The 16,571-nt window shown below is 38.9% G+C and overlaps 1 protein-coding gene across 1 annotated transcript; it reads right to left on the reverse strand.

Moving 5' to 3' along the window:
* Positions 1–4,315: 4,315 nt before the first annotated feature.
* Positions 4,316–16,119, reverse strand: LOC109827087 (protein YLS7-like). The gene is given in 5 exon segments (XM_020394049.1): positions 4,316–5,393; positions 5,396–5,489; positions 7,097–7,374; positions 14,980–15,108; positions 15,214–16,119. Coding segments are annotated over 5 exon segments (1,575 nt in total). The 5' UTR covers positions 15,629–16,119; the 3' UTR covers positions 4,316–4,734.
* Positions 16,120–16,571: the final 452 nt, after the last annotated feature.

The raw sequence follows: 16,571 nt of genomic DNA on the forward strand, positions 1-16,571 counted from the left end.
GCTCGAGTTGAATCATCAGAAGCCACGTGGGCTAAAGTCTCATAAGAGTCTCTACGGCACTTACGTGCTTTTGAAGGACTCATAGTACGAGAGGAGAGGAACTCCTCGTACTTAGACTGGTCGAACTAGATTACAAGAGTCTCGACTTCAATTCCAACCACAATCTTATCTAATTACGCCACCATCATTTCATCAGAGAGAATGACGTCTCCCACTCTGGTCACAATCTTCTGTAGGGTCTCAAAAAAATGATTGGTTCCTTTAACTGTGTTAGCTTTGGAAAAAAAACTCTATCGCCTAGTAAGAGTCGCTTTACAATCACTCTTAATTGATTATAGAACAGGAGAAGATTGGTTCGACTTCTCCTTTGTTTAACGTGGGTTCTGGGTGGCGGAAGGATGCCTGACTTGATGCTTGAGTTGAGTTTGCTTCTCGTTGACGAACAAAACAAGATCGCTTGGTTGGATACTTGGGCCGTTGTCGATAACCGCTGCTGATTCTTAACCGCAAGAACCTAGGTTTGGATTTCCAAGCTCGAGTGCAAAAGCTCTGTCGAGGCGTGGCCAAAAGTCCCGTCTTCATAGATGCTCATGGCTATTTATAGGCCTTTGCACGTTACTGATGCGCTGAAATCATGGAGTCATGACGTAACTGACTCCCTGGATTTAGCCTACGTGGGCTGACTAGGTCTTCAAGACCGTTACAGTCGAGCTTCATGCAGTATGACGAGCCTCACTGCATAGCAAGACTTGTCTGATGAGACGAGCCTCGATGCGCAGCGAGGTTCGTCTAACAGAAAGAACTTTGCTATGCGACGAGCTTTGTCTTTTGAAAAAGCTTTGTCTTCACTAACGAGCTTCATCCTTGATGGTTGAGTCCAGTTGCGTGACGAGCCTTGTAGATTTCTTCTGACAAACTTCGTCTTTACTGACGAGTTTCGTCTTCAATAATGAGTTTCGTCTTCACTGACGAGCTTGAGTTTCGTCTTCATTGACGAGCTTGAGTTTCGTCTTCATTGACGAGCTTGAGTTTCGTCTTCATAGACGAGCTTCGGAGTTTGTCTCCAATGACAAGCTTTGTTGTTTGAGACGAGGTTCGTCATAGTCATGACCCTCGTCATAATTTACTTTGAGCTTCAACGCTCTTTTGTTTCTTACCATTTTTTAGTGCCTACAATATCTACCTCAAAAAGGATATAACTTTTACAAAACTATTATTTCTACAAAAGTCAATATTTTACAAACATCAATATTTTACAACGATAAATACTTTTAAAAAGTTATTATTTTACAAATATATTATTTTTATAAAAATCATTATTTTTAAAAAATCATCGCTTTGCCAAAAAATATTTTTATAAAAAATATTATTTTTACAAAAATTATAATTAATTTAAAAAATATTACTTTTTTATTATTTTTAAGAACTAAGAATAATATTTTTAAAATAATTATTTGTTTGAACAATATTATTTTGGAAAAATAAATATAACTTTTTTCAAAAAACATATTTTAATAGCAAAGTGTTTGGCAAATGCAGACATCATAATCTATCATTATTGTCAAAATAACCCGAAAAATATGAGGTTTGCGACGAGTTATCAATAAGGCATTGGAATTTGTGAAATCAAAAGGTGTATAGTTGTCTTTTATTTGGTTAAACCTCATAGCTCATGATTCATCAAAACTAGGCTAAGGTATCCTAGCCTAATTTTTTATGGATTATACACTAAAATAAGCCACTTGTCAAACATCTCATATCTGCTACTAATAAGCTAAAAAATGATAGGTAGGCCACGCTTCATCATTTGCCAATCATGCTCTTACAATTCTTTCTGTGGTGCGTCATCACTTCTTCGCTATCTTGCAAGCACTTGTGATGATAAATTGGAAGTTTTCATGAATAACAATCAATAAAAATGTTTCGGAGGAAATATTTGTTGGCCTCTTTGTTTTGATGATGTTTAACAAATAATTTACCACTAATGTTGTTTGTCTAGTGTTTGTGTTTATTTATTTATTGTAGACAAACAACAAGTTGGAGGATGGATGGAATTTGCGCATTCACGATCATATCCAATGGAGGTTGGCGGAATTATGAAGTGAATCCTACGCAAGTCAAAGTTAAAGACTCAAGTTCAAGCTTCATCCGCAAGTGTACCAAGTCAAGCTTATTAAAGATCAAGATTGTTTGGGTAACATTTAGTTTAGGTGTTATATTATGTGTGTTGGTACTTTAAGCTCAATCATACACACACATACACGTTTTGGTTTTTCTATGTATATATATAATCATATATATACATACATGTTTTGGTTTCCAAGTATATATAAATATGAAATTACATCCTTCATATTTATTGTTTTGGTTTTTCAAGTTTAAATATGAAACAATTGAATATAATTGGAAAATACTTTTTTGTTTCATTTTTATATGCTTATATATGATTTTATCAATATCAAGTGTATATTTAATGAAATCATATTTATTGTTTTTGAAAAGTTTACAAAGATATGCAATTTTATGAAAATATTGTATTCTCAGTTTTTGGACTTAACAATAGTTATATACATCTTTTATTAAGTCTACAAAATTATTTTGTAATGTTTCAAAACATGGTTAAGCTAAAATATCAAAACTCATGTGTTTACATTTTTATGTTTTGGACTATTTTGTAAAATGATGATATTTTTCATTTGAGAGGTCCTTTTTGAAAACCAGTCTTTGTAGCATGTTTATTATCATGTCTACAATCATTTCCCAAAGTTTTGCATTTTTAGAATTTATTTGATATATTTAAACAGGGTTTTAAAATCAAAAAATAGTTTTTTTGCATGCATCAATTTGCGGTCGACCGCCACGGTCGATCGCCCTTGAGTCCAGAGACTCAGGATTGTTTTCAGAGAAGCTCGCCGGTCGACCGCCACGGCTTCGACCGGCCCCTGATGTCCAGCGCCGTTTCTTAGTTTCTGTTATTGCTCGCGGTCGATCCGCTGAAATTCCTACGTCGACCGCGACGCCCAACTGGTCATTTTTGTACAGAATCTGATTTCTGATTCTGTGGGCTTTTTGGTCTTTTCTGTTGGGTTTTTGGCTGAGGTTTTGGGAGGCTATATATACCCCCTTGCTCTCATCTTTCATAAGTATCTAAGAAATGTTTTAACAAAATTTTAACAAGGGTTTAAGTGTTGTTTAAGTTTGTTTAAGAAGCTTTTAAGCATTTGAGAGTTTGAGTTTGTAAAATCAATTTCACAAGAGCTTGAGGAGATCGTCTATTGGTGTTTGGACATCCAACTACTCTCACTCGATCTCTTGATCTATTGAGAAGTTTTCTAAACTCTATTTCTAGCTCTTTTTATATAGTTGATTATCATTGTTATTAAGCTAGAACTATATTGAGTTTAGTTTTGATTTATATCTCTTTGTTCACACACAACCTATTGAGCTTATTGTATTTACATTTATAGTATAATTGGGTTGTGGGATTGTGTAACAATTGAGAGTGAGCTTACACTGTGTTCTCATCCATATTAGAGAACAAATCATTTGTTGTATTATGCTTATTGTGAGATTCACTTTGTATTACACTAGTACACCGAGAGGAGTGTGTGGTGAGAGACGGGGTTGCTTCCAAGAGGAGTGGCGTCGGTTGATGAACCTAGGGAGAGGTTGTATCCGAGCACTTGAGAAAGGACACAGAATGACCAACACTTAGAGGGTGTGGAGTGTAGTTACATTGTGTTAGTGTGAGGTGTAAACGTTGTTCGGGTAAGCGTAGAAAACCCGATTGTGATAGTGGATTTCTCTCCCGGAATGGGAGCGGAGACATAGGACAGAAGGTCCAAACTCCATGATCATATTGTGTGTTTGCATTGTTTATTTTCCCCTTGTGTTAGTTTATATATCCTTGCTCATATTTTTATAATATCTCATTGCTAGGATATATTCATTTGTTTATATCACTTATCCTAGCCCACATATCTTGTTGTATTTTATACTTGCTAGGATAACTTATTAATTAGCTTTAATTAACATAAAATCGGATTAGATTAGCATAAAACCCTAATCACCCCCTCTAGGGTCTAACAATATTGTCAAACAAGCAGCTTATAATTTGTATCCCTAACAAGCCTAGCGTTTAGCATATAATTTATATCCCTAAGCAGAGGCTTAGAACTCTATCAGCCAACCGCACAAAAACTTCAGATAATAAATATTCAGTAATTCACTAAAACCAGATAATGAAAAGTCAGTAATTCACTAAAACCTGAGATGGTTCAAATTATGTCATCGCCATTGCCGAAGAAAGAATCTGTAACACGCAACTGGTGAAATCTCATTCTTCAAGTCGAATAAAAAGGCAATTTCGCTGAAACCGCATATGATGTTACATAATTCACTCCCAACCAAGGGATAAGTTAAAAGACTCTCCTTAATAAAAAAAATAATATGTCAATCTGTTTCTCCCTCTCTTTTCCTTGAATTCACTATTACGTGACCTGATTAGATGGTGGCTAAAATTTACCTGTCCTATACAAAAGGGCATGCAGCTATGTTTTGTCTCAGAGAAGAACTGAGGCGGGTGTACACACAAAAAAAAAGCCAATTCACAAAACATGAACAGATTTACCTCCCCCATATCGTGCCCTTGGCGTAGTTGCCGCGGTCTTAGATCCTCCTCATAAATATACATAAAATACGGCTGATGCACATTTACAGTAAAACATAAATGAATCATGCTCCCTCAAATTCCCTCCTGATGACCTCCAACAATATCTCATTCCAAGTGTCAACTGGTCCTGGCATGCACCAATGCAAACAATCCTGAGGCGGCGGTTCACCATGTGGCCCTCTCTTTGTGATCTTGTTCGGATCCAGACTCCTGTATGGACCCGGATGCCCATCGGGCCTGTACCCAAAACCCTCCGTTATATCCATCAACCTCAATTTGGAACGGCCGTTTTCTGACTTCTCCACAGCCCGTTGAAAACCCATGGTCTGCTTTTCATGCATCACATCGGTGAACCCATTTCTCACCACTTCATTAACTGGCATGACCTTTCCAGTACATGACCCGCCCGTGTTCCAAGCCCCACCCTCATAGTGATCAGGAGAGTACGATCGAACAATTGCAAGTCCTGTAAAGTTTGGGTGGTTTGCAATTGCAGCCATAGCTGTTTCAACTGAGATGCCAAAGGCATCAATATTGTTAACTTTCATTTTCCCAGCATTTTTCGGCCACCAAAGTTGTCCGCCGACGATGTTGTTGTCGAGTATGTAGACGGATTGCTTGGCGAACCAATGGCCAGAGGAAAGGATGACTATATTGAATGTTGGGAGTAACTCCATAAATGTTTCATCGGGGATGTCAAGAAAAACCTTGGTGATCCCCTTAGCCATGAGGACCAAATGCGGATAATTGTTGTGGATGTTGACTTGAAGTACCATCTCTGCATCTTACGATTGCCTCGGTTCTTGGGAGTTTCTTCCTGTCAGGAGAATCAAAGCCCATCAATTCACTTCCCTAGGAACTATTAGCATTGCAATACAACTGTTTAATTCTATTTTCCCTAAAATTACTAGTTACATCAAATTGTTTGAATCCATTTAAGCTCACTAGAAATTAATTTGTATGTTGTGCTCTCTATCTTGCAAAAGAATCTCTATAGGACGTGTATTCATAACAGGGCCCTGCTTGTGTGTAGTCTTCTGTCCATTTTTAGTTTATTCTGACCTATAAGATGGAAACATAGTGAGTGGAAGAACCAGTTTCCTCTCCTAGTAGAATTATGATTAGGATCTTTCTCCGGACTAAGTGGTTGTGCCCACTTCGTTTCATTACCTCTTCTATGTGTTTGCCTTGTTGAGTGAGACTGTAATGCGAACGTCGAGCAGTGCTCGCTCGTGCTTCTTCTAACCGGTGAGCATGTCGCTATTCCAAGGCGCTGTTAAGCCCAAATGATTCAAAAGTGGTTAACGGTGACATCAACGCACAGGGGGACCTATCCAACTATCCTGCATCTATAATGGAAAGCCGCGTGAGTGAAGGACCCGTCATGTAGTCAAGGCGACGGTCCATTTTGTGGACGTGAGGATCCCGCTCTAATTTATATTCAAGAGAAATTACTTTTGGACCCAAAATCATGGACCAATTATGGGACAAGTGATGCATCGCTTTGTTGGCCACTAATCTTGGTTACAATTCTTTGTTGGCCACTAATGACAATGACATGTGTCATCTTGTCCCGTTGTTGAATCTTGGTTACAATTTTAAGACAATGATATGTGTCATCTTGTCCCGTTGTTGAATCTTGGTTACAATCCTAAGACAATGACATGTGTCATCTTGTCCCGTTGTTGGTCCCATGAATTATGATCCAAAAAATAAGTACTCTTAGGGTGTGTTTAGCAAACACCAAAAACTAGGCCATGTTCAACCCTAGACCATTTCTACTCTAAACCAATTTATTGTTAGACCCCCCCACCCCCCGGTCCAACACTAAATTGGTTTCATGGCCTCTTTTTGCCCTAATAAAAATTGGGCCAGAATTGGTCCGGTTTTTACCAATCAAAAGCAAATCCAAAATTGGGCCAGATTCAGTCCTGGCCCAGTTTTAGGAGTTTGCCAATCACACCCTTAGGGTGTATTTTCCAACTCCTCAAAATGGGGTCAGGGTTGGACCTGGTCTCATTTTGAGCAACTATGATTAGGGTTAGGGTTAGGGTCAATTACAAAAGCTCTATGGCCGTTTTTACATGGGGTAGAAGCCCTCTAGATTGGTGTATTCCATCAATCCAAGTTCTAAATCCATGGGCCCACCCATCACCTGTAACTGTAAGATTTCAGGCCAGACAGACCGTTAGAATCACTGGAGTTCATGCGATTCAACCCACTGATATGTCCCACCCACCACAGAGGAATTGGTTCAAATACGTCGTGTCATCTTTTAGAAATTTCTGATTCATCAACAGATCAAGTTTAAGTGGAAATGGCAGGCATCCAACACTGGAAAGGGATGAATTCTCCATCAATAGTATTGCAAAGATTATACAAGCATAAACCTTCTGTTATTTTTAGGATACAAAGTAAACTAACCTGCCATAGTATGCAAAGCAGGGATTCGAACTGATTCCGAGCAACTGAATCCCCAACAAAAGCTAGTGTTTTGCCCTTCATCAACTCCAAGAATTTCCTCGGACTGAAACGTGGGAGGTCACATTGGTTAGGCTTCCACCTGTAGTTCTCGTAGTCCCTGTCTGGTCTCCCATTTCCCTGACAATTCTGCATTTGTGTGATAAAAGGGCATGTGTTGTTTGTATACAGTGGTCCAGCTGAGTCATATATCCACTTCCCTTGGTACAGATCACACTTCGCTGAACAATAGATATAAAAACACAAGGTAAGCTTACCAATAAACATCAGTAATTACACAATAGAAGGTTGTTAACAAAATTTGAAAAAGGCTTCTCTACATGTCTTTTAAAAGAAATTCTTCAACATAAATCAAGCAAATGTGATGGCTTAGAAGCACAAAACTCATCAAATTTCAACAATTTCATTTGGTCTGCAATAATTTATGATTCAATGGTGATGAATGTCTACAGTTAAGTCAACTAAAACTACATATTCAAAAAGAAAGGGAATATTTATACCCCGATTACACAAATGCCCCTGTGTATATACACGGATAACCCTGAGGTTACTGAATGAGATTACTTTAATAACCCTAATGAAAGAAATCTAGGGTTCCTCAGGGTTATTCGGGCAATCTCAGTTATTAATCTCAAGGCTATCCGTGTAGATACATAAAGCCCAGGGTCATCAGTGTAATTGCGCTAAACCACGTGGTATGGGGATGTAAATACTCCAAAATAAATACATTGATAAACAAAACAAAGTACACATTGCTAACTTCACCATATTTATTCTATCTTGGAGGTTACATGAAAATATTGGAAATAGGATGCACCCAGGTGCAAATAATTTGGTCGATGTTTCATTCCATATTCAATTTCCAAGAAATATGGATATCAGATATCTATAGTTTAAATATATGAATACAACTATGGTAATGGTAAACTATTTGAGATAGCTGCATGCATAGCAAAATATAGTTACAAGAGCAATTCAAAAAGTTTCTTCTAACCCTGAGTCAGAGCAATTCAGGTTCAATTCACACCAGCCACAAATTTAAAGCAAATTTGAGCACCTTATTGCTCTACAATTATGAGTTTGGGCCCATAAAAAGGACGTTCAACTTGTGGGAGCTTGTGTAGAATATAAATTTAACCCTCAACCCTCAACACATCAGAGGTTTGGCGTAATAGAAGGGACCTTTGATACGGTATAAGAAGTCAAATATTTACATTTAGAGAGCCTATTGTCTTTGAAAACTGTACTCAATGAGGGGTTTCTATGCAAGCGTCATCTCTACAATTTTCCCATCAACAAAACGTCAAGTCCTCCTTCTCCACGAAGTTTGGCTCTCTCTGCGACTAAGTTCAACGTCGTTTAGGGGTATAAACGGATCGGATACATTTTGGATATGACACCATATTGAGAATGAAAACCCTGATCTTATTCATGAGATAAGATGGGCTTATATAGGCCCCTACAACTTACACATAAGCCCCTAAACATATTACTATTTCAACACTCCTCCTTAAGATGGGCGAAAGATATCCACTAAGCCCATCTTGTCACATCCTCTAATCATATCTACTGAGCTAAGCCCCTTAGTCAGACAATCTGCTGCCTGATCCTTAGTTGGAACATGACTTAACTCCAGTAGTCCATTGTCCAACTTCTCTTTGATGAAGAACCTATCGATCTCGATGTGTTTGGTTCTATCATGCTGCACTGGGTTGTTGGCGATACTGATGGCTGACTTGTTATCACACCACAGCTTCATCTTGGCTCCTTGATCCAGCTTCAGCTCCACCAACATACTCTTTAACCACAATAACTCTGTAACTCCTAAGGCCATGGCTCTATATTCTGCTTCAGCTGTTGATCTCGCTACCACCGATTGCTTCTTGCTCTTCCACGAGACCAAGTTACCTCCTACAAAGATACAATATCCTGAGGTGGATCTCCTGTCATCAGCACAGCTAGCCCAATCAGAGTCGCAATAACCCTCGATGTTCACATGTCCATTCTTCCTGAATATCAGTCCCTTCCCGGGGGCACTCTTTAAATATCTCAGAATCTGGTACACAGCGTCCATATGACCCTTCCTCGGATCGTGCATGTAGCGACTCACCACGCTCACTGCAAAAGAGATATCAGGACGTGTGTGACTCAAATAGATCAACCTGCCCACCAGTCTCTGGTATCTGTCACGATCAACTGGTTCTCCAGCTTCAGCACCCAGCTTAAACTTCTGGTCGATCGGTGTAGTTGCAGGTTTGCACCCTAACATCCCTGTCTCTTTGAGAAGATCCAGTGCATACTTTCTCTGGGATAGGACGATTCCCTCCGCTCCTCGAGCTATCTCTATTCCAAGAAAGTATCGAAGCAAGCCAAGATCTTTCACCTCGAATTCCTTACCCAGTCTCACTTTGAGTTGGGCAATCTCCTTCTCATCATCTCCTGTAATAATCATATCATCCACATATACCGCCAGCATGGTAATGTGGCCTCCACTTCGTCGAAAGAATACGGTATGATCGGCGTTGATCTGCTGGTACCCCATACCAATCATAGCCCTTCTGAATCTGTCAAACCAAGCACGAGGAGACTGCTTCAGCCCATAGAGAGACTTCTTCAATCTACAGACCTTTCCCACTGTCTGATCTGTACCAAATCCTGGTGGTATCTCCATATATACCTCCTCCACTAGATCTCCATGAAGAAATGCATTCTTCACATCTAGTTGGTGTAACTTCCATCCACCATTTATTGCCAGAGAGATTAAGGTCCGAACAGTGCTCATCTTCGCCACCGGTGCAAAAGTCTCATCATAATCGATGCCATATGTCTGACTATACCCTTTTGCCACCAGACGAGCCTTGTAGCGCTCAACTTGTCCATCTGGATTCTGCTTCACAGTGAAGACCCACTTGCACCCAACTGCTCTCTTCCCTTCTGGTAATTTTACTAGCTCCCAAGTGCGGTTTTTCTCAAGAGCTCCTAGCTCCTCATGCATAGCTGCTTTCCACTTTGGATCCTTCTTAGCAACCTGCCAATTGTTAGGTACAGTAACAGAATCCAATGATGCAATGAATGCTCCATGTGCAGGGTGGATATTAGAATATGATATAAATTGGGCAAGATCCCAACCATATCTATCGGGAGGATGTCCCGCATTACTGCGAGTAGTCCTCCGTACTGATATTGGTGTGGGAGGAGTAGGGAGAGGAATGTTATCACCTTGGGAAGGGGATGGTGGTGGTGTAGGTGTCTCAGGAGTCGGGGGCAGGTGTTGTCAAGAGACTTGGCAGCACTAGTGGCACTATATGTACTGTTCCTACAATATGCTTCCCCTTCCTACTATAGGTTAGTAGCTCCCCCTGAACACAAGAACCAAAACCAGTTATATATCTCATCGATGTGAGATATAAACTCTTCCTGTCATCAGTTCGAGGACTGAGTCAAGGGAACCCATGCCAAACTCTAGGTCCGACATAGCGCAGCAGGGGGGGCTTGAGGTGGCAGCGGCTAGGAAAGGGTTTGGAGGTGGCAGCAGGGGGGTCTGGTCGGGTCTGGGGGGTTCTGGTCGTAGGGTTTAGGGTTGAGGAGGGGGTTCTGGTCGTGGGGTTCTGGTCGGGGTGGTCTGGGGTTCTGGTCGTGGGGTTTGCGGACAGGTGGGGGTGGGGGTCAGGTGGGTCTGGAGCCGTGGGGGGTTCTGGTCGTGGGTTTGGGGCTGCTCTGCAGGAGGCGGAAGGGAGGGGGGTCTGATCGGACAGAGATCAAGGGGGGGTTGGAAGCTGATCGGGGAAGAAGAGGGGGGGGACGGCGGCTAGGGTTAGGTTTTTTGTGGAGGCTCTGATACCATATTGAGAATGAAAACCCTGATCTTATTCATGAGATAAGATGGGCTTATATAGGCCCCTACAACTTACACATAAGCCCCTAAACATATTACTATTTCAACACACCATATTCATATCCGCAAAAAAAAAGTTTTAGACATTAGAGAAATGGATACAGATACAATTGTGAATATGAATTACGTACTTAGCAAATGGATATGCATCAGATATAAGAGAAATGTGAATATTACTTGCTCGATTTTGCACAAAGAGATAAAACATGACATAAAAATTGCAACATTTAATAAAAAATGAAGACCACCTCTTCTTTCGAATATATAAACTAACTTTTCTATTAATATCAATTATTCTTATCCATTTTTTATGGAAATTATTTTTTATCATTAAACGTTTAATAATTCATCTTTTTAATATTCCTAGAAGCCAAGTTATAAACTTACAATGATCTAGTATAAACTAAAAAATATGAGATGGATGACATTAATTTATTTTATTTTCTGGGTTGAGATTTAGGAACTTAGGAAAGAGATTCCTATTTTATTTATTTTGAATTTGGGAAGAATGCTCTCTCAAGGAATTGCTTTTAATATTCCTAGAAGCAATTATTAAACTAAACATTAGGTCACATGGGTTTGTATAAGAGCAGGCGTTCAATTAACAAAGAATCCATTAACTTTATTAGTACTTGAAAGTATTAGTACTTGAAAGTTTGAACAACCATCTGGGTTTCGCTTGAATAAACCGGACCCAAATCTGTATCCAGTTTAAATCATAAAAGAATGCCCGGATCCGACTCTGACCGGATCTATATATTAATATCCAGATCCACATCAGATTTGATTAGAAATTCAAATCAATTTGTTAAATCCTAAGTGTTTAGCATCCCTATCGCCATTGCCAAACAATGTTTTATTTGTGGTCATCGCCCTTCATCGTCATCGAACTCAGTTCACTTGACACAAGCTCCGCTTGTCATATTCTCTGACCACGCACGATCACATTTGACCATGTCATATCAACTTCCTTATCGTCTCCCCTGTAGTCTTCATCGATCGAATCATATCTATTACTATCTTTCTATCTGACAAGAGATTCAATCAACTTCATTATCTCCATCATTTCTCCTATTATAACTACCGCTTTTCCAACTGTATTGTCATTGTCTTATCTACCACAGAGGATCTTCGGCAATAGTTTTTTCCCACAATTTAGGAAGTTTTTCCATAAAAGTTCTTTGGTTTATTAACATCCAATAACTCACAAAGGACTAGCCTTGTTTTAATGCGCCTCAACTTGCACGTAAAGCTCTGAAATTTCAATCGATGAATAATTTTGGCTAGTAGCATCACAACAATCTGCGACAAAAACAACTTCGACTAGTTTTCTGGATTTGACCAACTCTACCACATACGAACATTAATTGAGCATTCGTTCTACATCTCTTCAACACATCATGTTTTGCACACTAGATCTAAGTATGTAGTCCAACTCATTCATCTAAAAAACCAATTCAAGATCTGCCTTATTCATTGTTCTACACTCTAATCCAAGATCTATCTGATCTGCTTGTTCGACAAATCTTGTCCAACATCATCCGCTCTTAATACATATTTAGTACAATATCTGTTCAGTACGCTCCTACAAGTCAAGTTTCAAGATCCAGTCGATCCAATACTAATGCAGATATGATCCGTTATGTTACAAACTTACCTACTCAGATTCGACCGACTTCGCGTTCGACAGACCGAATCTATCTATTTCTATTTAAAATAATCTCATGGTTTTCGGTCTAGCGTGAATTTGAGAGGAAATGTTAAAAATTGTACTATAATGTATTGCATTTTGTAGCATCGTACCATCTTCTATATATAGTCACTAATTCTATAAATATAAAATAGTACTCTTATTCTTGATACATCAACAAAGAAAGTTTTTTTTAACACTTACGGGAATGATAATTTTATCAACTCATACCCACTAAAAGAAAACAAATAAAAATAAGTTTATACACTCATCAAGCATCCCACTCGGAACTCTGTTGCTCATAAACCAAGAAAAGAGGATACTTCCTTTTCTCTTTAGACTTGCTTGTGAATACAAATTTTCTACAACAATAGTATAGGAACTATAACTTCTTTCACATATTAACTAATGAAGCACCAACAATTATAATTAATTTAATGTTCATTGCCATCAAACTGTGAGTTGTAGTTTGTATGGCACACACAACGGAATCTGTCACCTCCTCCCCTTCATTTGAACTAGGATATCCTCCACCTATTGAAGGAGCTATCCTTTGTTACTACAAACCACTCACTGAAACTGAAGTACTTGACTTCTAGTTGTATTGCAACTAAAGTTGTTGCATTCTTTCTACTCAGTCTCTTCCCACTCAGTCTGTTGCATCTAAAGCAGTTGAATGATGGGACCCCATGTGCAATTAGATTCACAATACCCTCCAACACTTTAAATATTATGACTACATTGCATCAGATTGAATAACATAACATTTGCAATGACTCCTCACTACGATATGGTTTCTTATAGAAACCAAATCAGTTAAGGTAACATTTCTATCCTATAGCAAGGTCCTCATCCACTCCCGTTCCTTTCCTACGCTCCTCCCCACCCTCACTCCTCCATATGAATGTTTAATTTGTTTTACTTACAACTTCAATCAAGTAATAATATCGGGGATATGCAATGAGATGTTTTGGCTCTTTTCTTTCTTGTTTTTTTAACTTTGGTCATTTCCTTGTTAAATTGAATTATTACTGGATAGGAAAAAGCTACACAAATCAAAATTCTTGGGTCTTAGTGTAAAACCGCAACTAAATCATCCAATCTTGCAAGATGAGACATCAAATTTAAGCACTGTACTTAGTACAAAAAAAATGAAAGATGTACATTTTTGAAAGTTAGCGCATGCTATCATGAAGTACCAAGAGATTCCTTTCTCATCTAAATGTACAACGTGCTCATAAGTTAGAAGGTGAGGGGATTATGTTGTAGTTTGCAAGTATACATATTGGTATGAAAACTTCAATTTTGTTTTTTTTTTGTTTCTTTAAAATCTTTGAAAGTTGAGATCAGTGTTATCAAAGGTCGCACCACATGCAGCCTGCGATACGGGGCAATGACGAAGCGCACCGCATCTGATGTGGCAACGCCTTTTTGCGCCTCGCAAGATCCCTCCAAGGAGGCTTCAAACAAGGCGTATGCAATTTAAGGAACACATATGTTTTTGTTGTTCTTTTAACATTTCAACGGGGTCTTTAAACCCGATAATCCATATCCCAAGAAGAAAAAATAAACTCATTAGACCATTTTACTAGCTCGATTGAGGACTCTAACTCGTTCTTATTAACTATTTGATTTTGCTTCGATGTTAGTCCTGGTTTTACTTTTGATTTTGAAACGATGAACTTTGCTACTATGTTGGTTGTGTTAGGATTATGAAATAAGACCTTATTCGTAAATTGGTAGTGGATATTATTTGACTTACCGTATTTCTATGTAAACATGGAATTTCATGTGTGATTATCTATCTCGAGAAAGTATGTGTGTGGTGTGCGCTTCGCTTCTCCGGCACGTGCATCGCATTGTGCCTTCAGCATACGCGTGTATAGGGACTTTGCGCCCGCATTGCGCACCGTGCATTGTTAACAACGGTTGAGACGATCTCAACAGGGACCCATAGGGTACCTACTACTGATAGTATCTTAAGTAACTCTATCACTGACTACTCTATATACAAGAGCATCTAACGACACATGAAAAAGGGACAACATAAATGAGAACTGTTCAATGTTTATCGAGCAAATAACCTAATCATACCTAACGGTATATGAAGTCCGCAACAAGTAGACAGATGCCTAATGAAGCAAAGAATCAAGTAGACTAGTTCACTTACATCACAATTCACAAGTCACGAAAAACATGAATATGAACTAAAAATATAACACAAAATAGTAAGGGACTTACTTGACTCAGCCTTTCCATCCTCCGTCTTTAATTCTGCGGGAGGTGAATGAACTATTGTTACAGCATCTGCAGTGGCAGGGTCCTTATCGTGAATTTCCAAACTGACCTTCTGAGATTCATTCTTTGAGCCTGCGGAAATATTCTTATCAATGTTTATTACCTTAGTACTATTTTGTGAAACTGAGCTATTAGCCATCCCAACTTCCTTTTCCCCATCCAAAGATAATTTTGTACCAGATGCCGAATCCCTCCCGCTATCGTGACTATCTGACGCCTCTGATGGCCCGATTTGTTTCTTATCAGAAGATGTTTTCACCGAATCTTCATTCATATCAACATCTTCTTTCACATTTGAAGATATAGGCTCCTCAATACCAATACCTTCATGCCCATCCAAAGGCGGCCCCTTCCTCCTCAAAACAAGGGCTTCAGTCTGGTTCTCTTTCGGCGACACAAACGAGGGTTTGTCCACTCGGGCTCCCTCTTGAAAATACCCTTGAACCGACGAATTGATCGGATACGAAGTAAGAAGTACGGATGCCACAACGAGGAACGTAGCTAGTCCTCCAACTGCAACAACAATGGAGGTTCTAGAGCTCGCGAACGGCATAACACCAGCAAGCCCTTTACGAGGCGAAGCCATAGTCATGTTTTCTTTAAAAATCCAGTCTTTCCCAACTTCGGGAGCTGCTTAAAGTTCGTTGCCTCAAATAGAGATCTTGTACAGACTTGAATTAGAAATTAATTGAACTGGATCTTCGGATCTCTAATCAAATTTCTACTAATAGCAATACCTCGTCAACCAGCACCAAAAATAATCAAGAAAGCTACTGCTTTATCTCCAGAATTGGAAACAATTTACCATCTTGGAGCTCCAACTCCCTCCTAAAACTCCACGACTCCATAATTTTGCATTATGACTCTAAAATTCCACTGAAGAATCTAAAATTTGGACCAAAAAATAAATGAGGAAAAAACTCAGAGAGAAAGAGATGGGTTACTTGCAGAGATTGCGAAGAGCGCCGAATTCGAACCTCCGAATCAAGAGGTTAGGGTTTTCCAAGTTTGGAGAAATTAAAATAAAATAAACTGGAAAAGAGAGTAGTTTGCCGACTGGAAAACGAGGACTTCATTAATTAAAGGTTATGTTAGAAAACAGTTAACATGAAGATGTTTAATGTGAAAATTGCCCTCGTGAATAGTACGTACACTTTTTGGGCCGACCGCTAACTGGATCGCTTACTGTCAGGACTTGTTAGATTCGGATCCGACCCGTTATTGTTGGAACTATTCCTGTCCGAATCAGTTTTCTGAATTTATCCGATGCCATTAGGGGGCATTAGTTGATTGGGGCCAAGTGGATGTTTATTAAAGTGAAATAATTTTTTACTAGTGGAACATTTTAGTGAGATAAATAGGAATAATTTTATGAAGCGGAATATTTTGACAAAATAACATGGAATATATTTTTATAATCATGAAGTATATATGCATGCATTTTGAGGATACAAATATTATTTACGTATTTTAAACTTACCATTATTATTGATGATTGTTTACGAAAATGTTATTTACTATTAAATAACTTTTGG

Source organism: Asparagus officinalis, unplaced genomic scaffold (genome assembly GCF_001876935.1).
Source record: "Asparagus officinalis unplaced genomic scaffold, Aspof.V1 AsparagusV1_Un17, whole genome shotgun sequence".
Classification (NCBI taxonomy): domain Eukaryota; kingdom Viridiplantae; phylum Streptophyta; class Magnoliopsida; order Asparagales; family Asparagaceae; genus Asparagus; species Asparagus officinalis.